Source organism: Magnolia sinica, chromosome 7 (assembly GCF_029962835.1).
Source record: "Magnolia sinica isolate HGM2019 chromosome 7, MsV1, whole genome shotgun sequence".
Classification (NCBI taxonomy): domain Eukaryota; kingdom Viridiplantae; phylum Streptophyta; class Magnoliopsida; order Magnoliales; family Magnoliaceae; genus Magnolia; species Magnolia sinica.
Window position 1 is genome coordinate 96,284,555 of NC_080579.1, and position 10,818 is coordinate 96,295,372.

The 10,818-nt window shown below is 41.3% G+C and overlaps 1 protein-coding gene across 1 annotated transcript; it reads left to right on the forward strand.

Annotated features, from left to right (window-relative positions):
* The first annotated feature begins 575 nt into the window (after positions 1-575).
* Positions 576-8,552, forward strand: LOC131251845 (protein FATTY ACID EXPORT 2, chloroplastic-like). Its single transcript, XM_058252833.1, has 3 exons — positions 576-981; positions 8,072-8,206; positions 8,311-8,552. Exons 1-3 carry the CDS (start codon positions 591-593, stop codon positions 8,451-8,453), a joined length of 669 nt encoding a protein of 222 aa, XP_058108816.1. The 5' UTR covers positions 576-590; the 3' UTR covers positions 8,454-8,552.
* The last annotated feature ends 2,266 nt before the right edge of the window (positions 8,553-10,818 follow it).

Consider the following 10,818-nt stretch of genomic DNA (forward strand, 5'->3'; position numbering starts at 1 on the left):
TGGCTAGTGACCCGGACACCAAAAAGCTTGATGGTGTCAAAGCTCTGTGGGCATCACCAAGATGTACAGGATGTCCATCCATTTAGAGGAGGATCAAAAGCAAAAGTAGACCCCAACACATGAAATCGTTGGGATTGAAGGCCTACCGTTGTAAACATCTGGAGGGCTACTTGCATTGAGCTGATATTTGTGTTTTCCTTCCGTCAAAGTTTATTTGACTTTATGAACAGGTTGGGTGGCAAATAAACACTACGGTGGGCCATAAGAAGTTTTCAACGGCAAGCATTTAAACCCCGCTGTTTCCTGTGGTGTGATCCACTTGAGCTTTGGATCTACCTCATTTTTTTGGCTCATGTCCTAAAATGAGCTACCAAAATGGATGGACGGCATGGACAAAACACAAACATCATGGTGGGGCCACAGAGCTTTAGACATCAGCTAGGTGGCTGGTGTTGGGTCACCAGACGAACCGCGTCCATGGTCCCATCGGTTGGACTAGAGACTCCTCGTTCGAGCTCCTGTGCCCTTTTGTTGAGAGAGCTTTTTGTTCTTCCGTGCCCTTTTCTTGTGTGTGTGAGAGAGTGAGAGAGATGGGCGCGGTTTCGACGCTTTCTTCTGTCCTGTTATTTTCTCAAGCATCCGGGGATCATTGCAGAGCGTTGTCTTCCTCCTCAATCTACTTCTTCACTAATAACAGAGAGAGCAAGAGAAGATGGGCGACATTCGGCACCCTCCGCCTTTCTTATTCTTCTAGGGTGGGCGGTCTTGGCGGGAGAAGGGCTGTCGTCAGCAACTTGAGATCAGAGGGCTCTGGCGTTGACAGCATCGAAGGTGGTGATGGGGGTTTTGGCGGAGACGACGGCAGCAGCAACAACAACAACAACGATAATGATAGCGGAGATGGAGACGGGGAATCATCTAAGTCCGGGGGTATGTCAATGTCCCAGAAGCTGACCTTGGCTTATGCTGCCTTGGTTGGAGGTATGCATGTTTCTTGGGTCTCTCTCTCTCTCTCTCTCTCAGTGTGTGTGTTGAAACCAATTTTGCTAATGAAACAATTTTTCCGGATTCCTAAACGAATCACAGAAAGGCCATACAAGCTTCCATACGTGCAAATGGATGCTGAGTTGAATTGAATTGCAATAACTCAATCCAATGAAGAGTAAGTTGTAAATGAATTGCAGGTAAATGATTTGCAGGTGTAAATTGTTTACATCCTGTCATGTTTGGCTTTGAGCTGAAATCTTTTTACGGGTAAATAATTGTCAGAGTTTGGCTAACCTTTAAATTGTTTATAGCCTGTAATTGGGTATTCACTCCTGACAGACCTTGGAGAGGTCAATCCTCATAAAATCTTCAAAAAACATATAAGCTATGTTTGGATGCCTGTAAGTTTTTTAAATTACAAGTAAGTTACATTTAACTTACTTACAGGTGTAAGTTATAGATAATCAATTTTTGGATGTAAGCTGTAGCTTACTTACAAGTAACTTAGTTTATGTATTTGTGTAACATGTAACTTAGTTTTAAGTAGGAAGTTGTATATTCACACTAACTAGAGCTTTGAGTAGGGAATCATTTAAAAATCAAATTGACACATAAAAATGATTAAATAAAAACATGACATCTTATTGAGCCCATCTAAATGAATAGTTGGGTCAATTTTTAGACTAAACTAATCATCATTTGTGCCATAAGAGTGGGCCCACTTATGCAAAATACCTACATAAAAGTGGGCCATGTATTCATCAGCTAGAAATTGTGTTTTCCCTTCATTGAGGTCTATGTGACCAAATCAATAGGTTGGATGGGAAATAAACATGACAATGACCCCCAGAAAGTTTTTGTTAGTAAGCATTATATCACCGCTGTTTCTTGTTGTGTAGTCGACTTGAGAGTTGGATCCTTCTCATTTTTTGGGATGATACCCCAAAATAATAATCTTAAATAGATGGACAACATGGATAAAACACAAATCATGATGGGGCCCATAGAGAACGATCAAGTCGCAGTCGTGGTTTGGCTTTTGATGTTGTGGGTAGCTAGGTGCTACCGTCGGTGCTTCACGGGCCCCCCATTATGTATGTGTTTCATCCACGCTGTCCGTCCATTTTTTAAGATCATTTTATGGCATGGGCCCAAAAATAAGGTAGATCTAAATCTCAAGTGGACCACATCACATGAAATAGTGTTGGTCGAATGCCCACCATTGAAAACTTATTGGGGGCCACTAAAGTTTTGGATCAAGCTGATTTGTTTTCCCCCCTCATCTAGGTCCTTATGGCCTAATCAACAGGTTGGATGTGAAACAAACACTACAGTGGGCCTAGGAGATTTTTAATGTGGACATTCAATTACTATTGTTTTCCTGTGGTGTGGTCCACCTGAAGTTTAGATCTGCCTCATTTTTGGGATTAAGCACTAAATTGATATGAAAAAAATGGATGGACGGCGTGGATAAAACACATACAAGATGGTGAGCTGCACAGAGCACCAACCAGTAGGCACGTGGTTATAGCAGTGTCATAGCCAAACTAAAAAAATGATGAAGAGGAAAAGAAATCAAAAGAGACTTTTAAGGCACACCTATTTTGGAGCTGGATGAGAGAGAGAGAGAGAGAGAGAGAGAGAGAGAGAGAGAGAGAGAGAGAGAGAGCCACCAACCAGCTTCAATGCAGCTAAACCTATTGGCCGCCTCATCCTTTAAGAGCCTTCAATGGCCGCAGTGCACCTGCGATTCTCCTAAGAAATTTAAATTTCAAACCGTTGCCTGCAACTTGAAAAACAACCTTTCCCCTTGTGAGAATTTCAGATCCTTTTCTTGTAAGAAAGTTATAGGTTGAGAGAAAGTTACCTGTAACTTTTCTCCCCCAAACACCATTTGTAACTTACTTGTAACTTTGTTACATTTTACAGAAGTTACAAGCATCCAAACGGCCTCATAAGAGCTTCATTTAAGATGGATCATTCGGTTGAACGCATCTCAATAATGCTTAGGGTTGATCCTTATGTTAAACCAAACATTAGGTGAGCCACAGAAGTAGGCCCACTAATTCAAATGCCATTTTATTAGTGAAACTAATTGATTTGTTCACATTCAATCCTAACCTTTGGCTGTTCTATTTTAGTTGCGCCCAACTTTCTCAATGGGGTGACCTTGGTATAGGTTGGATGCCATACACATTGTGATGGCCTCATGCATAACCCTTATAAAAGTCCCTATAATTAATTTTGTTTTACAAGCTAAGATTAGGCCCCAATCAATTATCTGAACTGGGGCCCATTTGGTAAGATAATATATAATATGAACTGTCCATTTTCTTAATTATACCATAACCATTTTCTCATAATCAAACTTCAATTATAAACCTCTCAAAAAATGAGGTATTTTGAATATTTGTAACTGTTAATCAGTGATTCTAATCGTTTTTTGAGCCCATCTTGGATAAAACCCATATATCACGGTGGGCCCCACAAAGCTCTTGCCTGGACTGAGTTTGTCCAGGCAGGGGCCCGACGCAATCCGCACGTCCATAGTTGCCCCTATCGAAGAAAAACAAACGAGAGAGAGAGAGAGAGAGAGAGAGAGAGAGAGAGAGAGAGAGAGAGAGAGTTGCAAAGCTCCCATTGTAGCCGAATTTGAAATTCTAGCCATCAGGTTTAATTTAGTTTGCAGGTAAATGAAATCAAAGCTTTTTAGGGCTCATTTGTTCTACCAATTACATTAGGAAAGGAAATGAGTAATGATTATAAATTGCTTTACTTGCCTAGTGACATCAGTTGCATTTGGTTGCAATGGTGGCATTGCTTACGCTGTTTGTTTTATCCAAGTCAAATTGTAAATATGACAATTATACAATGTAAAATTTGAACGATTGTAGATTCCTTGTTTTCTATTATATTTGCATTTGACCATCAATTTATGTGCCATAATTCTTGCTTAAACAAACATTGTAAAATAATAATGAAGCTTATTTACTTTACCATGGAAATCGACAAAACAAACAGGCCCTCAGTGGGTTTTCATTTGCAGCTAACAGCTGTGAATGATTTACAAGCATTTTTCGGCATCCGAACACTGCCTGCAAATCATTTACCTGCAAGTCATTTACCACCTGCCCAATTTACAGGCATCTAAACGGCTCTTAAACAAACTCCTTTTGTTTTGATGGACTAGCCCTCCATTACTGCGGTCATTGCCATTTCCGGTTCACCTGAGAATCATTTTCTTCATCTGGACCAATTACTCAGTTCAGTCAGCACCAAAAACCACTACTTCAGAGGTTCTCAGGCCCGAGTCTCCCCCACTAGAAGGTTGCATGCACTACCATGTCAACTAATGGTCTGGATGCATCCTAATTGAATCTTGAAGTACAGCAACTCAAAATTAGGTGTCTGGTTGTCGTTAGGAATTAAGAAGGTTCTCTACCTTGGTCATTTTCTCTAATTATGGACTGAGTAAATTGTAGTACAGTGCAATTAAGTATCCAAACACCCCCTATATGTTAGGAACTTGGGAGAAAAGTGAAGGAACATAAGAGTTGCTTTTAATCTTGAAAATCGCAGATTTGATCATTCACAACTTTCATCCAATAAGATTTATTTGATGAGTTGAAGCTCTGTCGCATGTGTAAATCCAATTTATTAGAACTTTTACGTTGTAGGGGCGTGGAGAAAAGTGGAGGAGAGGATAACCTGTTGTCTTCTTCTATGTTAAGCCTTGAATCCTGAAGGAAAAGAACCCTCTTGATCTGGAATACTGATAAGAATTAATTGTATTCTCTATATGCAATTGGTATGGCTTATGTAAGCCTTGGACTCCTAATTCGACCTTACTTACCTGAAATGGTAAACATACTACAGATTGTAAACATGTCTGAAAAATAGCAAAGATGTCTAAACCTGAAATAGTAAATTTCCTATGGCAATGAGGATCGACAATCATAATTTTATTATTTTTTATTTTTTTATGAAATGGAGTCATGCATGCAAACCTCAAGATGAAGGAGGCACCGGCTGAAGGTCCTTGGAAATGACAAATGAAGCCCTTCTCGGTAAATGGCTATGGTGGTTCGGATTGGAGGTCTATTCTTTATGGAAAATATCATTGGGGGAAAATATGGGCTTCAAGTAGGGGGATGGTGGACTCCGGCTTCATCGCTTTATAAAGCTTCATACCTATGGAAATCTGTGGCTCGGCTAAAAAGCAAATTATTGGCGGGGACAGCTTTCTCATTGGTAAACGGCGAAAGTATTTGTTTTTGGGAGGACATCTGGTTGGGTGATAAACTGTTGCTGGAAGTTTTTCCAAGGTTGGTGCGAATCTCCTGTTCAGAAGAGATTCTTGTTGCACGAGGCTTCTCGATAGTAGGAGATGAGACAATATGGGCCCTTCCATGTCATAGGAACCTCTTGGATGAAGAAACTATAGATCTTGTAAATCACTTCAGGTTACTTTGTCAGGCAAAGCTTGCGGTTGAGGTCAATGATGCCATGATTTGGTTTAAGGAGATGTCCGGTTGATGCTCTGAGCAGTGTTTTAAATAGCTACGATATGTAGCATGTAGCTTATGCTACGTAGCGTCGCTTGGCCTTAACGCTACATAGTTCACGAAAATAGCTTAAGTCGCATGTAACCTACGCTACATGATAATTTGCATACGTTACATGCTATGTAGCTCTCATCACGAGTTATTTTTCACTACATTAAAATCAATTAATGTTTTTAATGATTGTTGTATTTTTCTATTTTCAATAAAAAATTAGTTAATCTTTTCATTGCTTTTAGTAAAAATGATATAAGTAACAATATTAAATCAGTTACGTTGCTCTTTTTTTTAACCTTTATACTTAATGATTACCTTTTCCAATTACTTTAGGTTGTGTTTAGTTGCACCAAATATTATGAAATTTTGTTAAACTTCATTATTAAGTAGTCTAATTTGGCAAATATCATGAAATTAGTGCAATCTTGATTAAAAATCTAGAAGTAGCATGTAGCTTACGCTATACGCTATGTAGCTTACGCCGCACACTTTAGAGGGGTGAACGCTACGCTACACGCTATTCGCTATTTAAAACACTGGCTCTGAGAAATCCTTATTCAAATTATTCAGTGGCCTCTCCTTGGAAAGCTCACTCCATCACACATCCCACATTTGGCACTATGGGGCTCCTCCCAAGTTTGCGTTGTTGGCTTGTGATGCAGGACAATTAACCACTTGCTCTAAAAGCTCGAATTGTTAGAGTATGGCGACTTAATCCCTTTGTCTCATAGCCCAGGCCTCACATCTAATAGGTTAGGACCTCGGCCGAACCTCCCTCGTGGGACCTCAAATCATATGGGTACCGCCTCACACGAGCTGCCCACTCCGAGTATGTCCCTGCATCCCACAGGCTACCCCACTCAAGCCTGGTGTGAAATGCGCATTAATCACCCCCGGTGAGGAATCTCGAACATGAGATCTCTCCCGTGGGCCTCGCCCACCCCGAGTGTGCCCCTGCATCTCACAAGCGACCCCACTCGAGCCCGGTGTGAAAATGCTCCTGCATTAATTACCCTCGATGAGGAGTCTTGAGTACAAAACCTCCCGCTCTGATACCAATTTGATGCAGGACAATTAACCACTTGCTTTAAAAGCTCGAACTATTAGAGTATGCCAAATTATTCCCTTTATCTCATAGCCCAGGCCCCACATCTCATGGGTTAGGACCTCGGCCGAACTCCCCTCGTGGGCCCCAAATCACATGGGTACCGCCTAACACGAGCCGCCCACCCCGAGTGTGTCCCTGCATCCCACAGGCTAACCCACTTGAGCCCGGTGTGAAATGTACATTAATCACCCCCGGTGAGGAGTATCGAACATGAGACCTCCCCTGTGGGCCCCGCCCACCCTGAGTGTGCCCCTGCATCCCACAGGCAACCCCACTCGAGCCCGGTGTGAAAATGCCCCTGCATTAGCTTGGTTAGTCGGTAGTAGCAAAATGCGAAGCGTCAATAATCTTCGACAAAGGAACTTGCCACTTACAAATGTGTGCATCATGCACATGAAAGCCTAGGAAACAGTGGACCATCTCTTTCTTCTCTGCTCATTTGTAAAAGAGTTGTGGGGCGGCTTCTTCTCCCTTTTCAGTATATCATGGGTGGTTCCTAGGTCAATGGAGCATTTTCCCCTGGCTTGGCAAAAAAGGTAAAGCTATTTGGAGGTTAGTTTTACTGGCGGGAATCTGGTCACTTTGGGAGGGAAGAAACAACCACTGTTTCAGAAATCGAAGTGGTCAGTTTTGGATTGTTTTATTAAGGCTAAGCAGTTAGTTCAGTGGTGGACTATCTGTAAATGTTGTAGATCTTAGCTTTTCCTTTCCAGATCTCGGTCAGCATTGTAAATTTCTATATATAGTTTTGTCATATTAATAAATGATTGCCTTTCCCAGTGTTTCCCAAAATCAGCGAAACATTACATGATACATCCGATATTTCCCATGCGATACACGATACATCCCAGTGTTTCTGTATCCAAAGGATGTGATTCATCCATTGATATTGATACGAAAAACATTGGTTACAAAGTATTCGACTTTTATACTTATTATTTCATCATTGTTCTTTAGATTTTCCATTGCATGATGAGGTGCATGTGGTGCTCTTTTTGAGAGGTGCCAAACAGTCTTAAGCATGAGCAATGCGTTAGCAATTACTATCTGTTATTACTGAAGCATTTGGTGTCAGGTTAAGTTTGATGTATGGCAGAAGCGTGCTGTAAGATTGGGTAGGGGAGTGCTGAGTGTGGTCATCTATAGATGCATTTAAGAAGGAAAAATCCACTCTGACACAGACTGAAAGGTTTTTGTTTATGATATATTAGTTATTTTGGATTGATGAAAAATGGGTTATATTGGTCTTGTGAAGTAGGCAGATACTCAAAGCTGGGGAGCACTTATGTGTCTGACATGGAAAACAAGAGAATTGGGAGTCTGGATTGTGAAATAGGATATACAATATTGTGTACAATATTTATTGTTTCTTGGGCTATCTGCCATTTATATATGGTTTTGATTGATGCCTATACAGTTGGAGGAGTAATGGGCTATGCAAAAAGTGGTAGCCAGAAGTCATTAGCTTCTGGGGGGTTATCAGCCTTGCTTCTGTTCTATGTGTTTAGTGAACTTCCCTCAAGACCAGCGTTTGCTTCATCACTGGGGCTTGGTAAGAGATTGCTTACATTATCATGTGTACCTTGAAAATTTCTTGTAATTCTATCTTAATTCAGTCTCTCTTTTTCTTTTTTTCTTTTTTTATCGGCATTGAAGGCCTATCTGCTGCACTTCTTGCTGTCATGGGTTCTCGCTTCATGAAGTCGAGGAAACTATTTCCAGCAGGCCTCGTATCTTTTACGTCTTTGATCATGGCTGCTGGCTACCTCCATGGAATTTTGCGCAGTCTGGGAGCATGATTTTGAGATTCAAGAGATAATGTGTTAAGTTCTGAAAACTTGTGCTTGCTGAATCTTTGAAGATGGAAATATCCAGTATTAATTGTCCTTTGCTTGACCTATGGTTGTGTTTTCTTTTCACCTCTTTTTATTTTATGTTGCAAGCTATAAAAGATTCTAGTTGGGTAGTGAAGGATTAACAATTGTGAAGCCATCCTCTAATTATCCAGCTCTTTTCTTCCCACAGGGTTGTACAACTTCCTTACAGAATGCTGCTTTAATCTCTTTCCTAATACCTGGCTGGCCTTATTATCCTTGGTTCACAGCTAAAACTGATGGCCCCCACATGCGACGGGGTTTGTTAACTCCCTTCAAATGGTTTGGTGGAACAGCTAGAATACCAGCTTAATCATTCATTGTCATGCTTGTTGATTGATGACTTCTTTAACTTTACAAGGCAATGTTTAGTGCTATTCCTTCTGGTATTGATTGTCATTTGCGTTTTGGTCGCATGTAATCATGATTCATCTTGACTTGTTTGGGCCCAAGATGAGTCATTACCAAACGAGTTGGGCACAACTCGGGGTGAGTGGATAATGTATATTCCGACACTCAGATCAGACAATGATCCTTGTCAAAGTTTGTACCAAAATTTCAGCCATTGTTATAGACAAGGATCTTTCTCCTTTGCTTCTCGCATTAGTGCCTTTTTCCCTACCCATAGCCTCTCAAGTCCAAACACTGCAACCTTTAAAATGTCTGCAACTTGCCTATTCTTCTTATCACATAATGATGCAAGGAGCATGGCCCAATCATGCACTTCACAGTGGCATGGATGCCTCCTTTTCCTGCCTTGACCCTCTCTGTCACTTTCTTGGCCACCTCCAAGACCCATTCTGCAAAATCTTCTGCTCTTGGTTTACTGTGCTCTCTACGACTTTCCACAAATCCCACATACTTTTTTCATTCAAGGCAATGATTCTGCAATCAGGGAAACTAGACCCAGTTTCTCATCATCAATGACTGCATCTACCAGACAATTCCATTGCCTCCAAAGGGTTCAAGTAATAGTCATGGTCATCACAAGCATGAAATAAAGGGGGATCAGTTCGGCCAACCCAGTCGGGCAATGACTTGCTGGGCTGTACCTGAGTCACCCCCAATATTTGAGACTCATTGTCCCATCTAACTCTGCCATTGCCACCATTATGAGATCAGTAGGCTGCTTCATTTTGCTTGGAGTTGTATACACAGTTTGTTTCCTTTTCTTTTCATTTTATAAACTGTATGAGGGCCATGGTTTGCCTTTTGGGTTTGCAGGCTGTGAGCCCCTGTGGCACATGAACTTGGTGGGTTGCAATGGTAGGGTTTGCATTGCATTAGCTGGAAAGATATGTGGCTCTTCCAGGAATTCAGTTGCCATTTACCTGATGGGATTTTGTTGGACTCTGTTGATCCTAGTGATCATTGTGGGCATTGATATGCCCAAGCCCAAGGATCTGATTACATGGTTATTCGAGAACATAGATGTACCCTGTCTGATTAATTGTGAATTTTGTTTATGGACTGTGTTGATCCTTGTGATCATTGTGGGCATTGATATACCCCAGCCCCATGATCCCATTACATGATAAGCATGGTTATTGGAGAACATACCTGTAGTCCACTATTGATCGTGGCTGTCGAAGCTTAAATACTTGGCGAAGACAATGAAGGAGCTCGTTGATATTGTATCTTCTTACTCGTGCTCTTACAGTCATAAAGAAATTGCAAGAGCTGAGCTAGGGAACGAGATATAGATAGGTGCTTGTTGATCTTGTGTCCTAATGAAATTGCAAGAGCCGAGCTAGGGAACAAGAGATATAGATCTTGCAAGAGTGGAAAAAACAAAGAAAAAAAAAGTGATCTATCTAGTAAATGTTTTAAGATATGGTTGGAATCAAATGTGACTCACCCGTATGCCAGGTGAGCCCCATCGTGATGTATGTAAAAATCTGCTCTGACCATCAGATATGTCAGCCCATGTTAGGGCCTAGGCAAAAAAATCACCCAATCGATTCAGGTGGATCATATGAGTGGAAACAGTGTGCATAGGGTGGACCCGCCAAACTCTTTAATTCTTTCCCTTGGCGTGGCCCACATAAATCACAAATGAGCCTAACCATGGCGGTGGCTCTAGGCCCACATAAATCACAAATGAGCCTAACGATGGTAGTGGCTCTAGGCAGCTGTTTTGTTGGAGTGAATTTTATATAATCATCATGGTGAGCCTGGCAGATGTCCATCTCCCAACTGTTTCCCTTAGTATGGCCCACAAAGATGGACAACTCAACTGATGGACAGAGTGGATTGTACATACACATCACAGTGGTCCCTATAAAAAATT

What these genes read in the sequence shown, in the direction of transcription:
- LOC131251845 (XM_058252833.1), top strand. Translation starts at nt 591, where the DNA reads ATGGGCGCGGTTTCGACGCTTTCTTCTGTCCTGTTATTTTCTCAAGCA. An exon ending in TTATGCTGCCTTGGTTGGAG is followed by an intron (nt 982 to 8,071) that starts GTATGCATGTTT and finishes ATGCCTATACAG; the next exon opens with TTGGAGGAGTAATGGGCTAT. An exon ending in TGCTTCATCACTGGGGCTTG is followed by an intron (nt 8,207 to 8,310) that starts GTAAGAGATTGC and finishes TCGGCATTGAAG; the next exon opens with GCCTATCTGCTGCACTTCTT.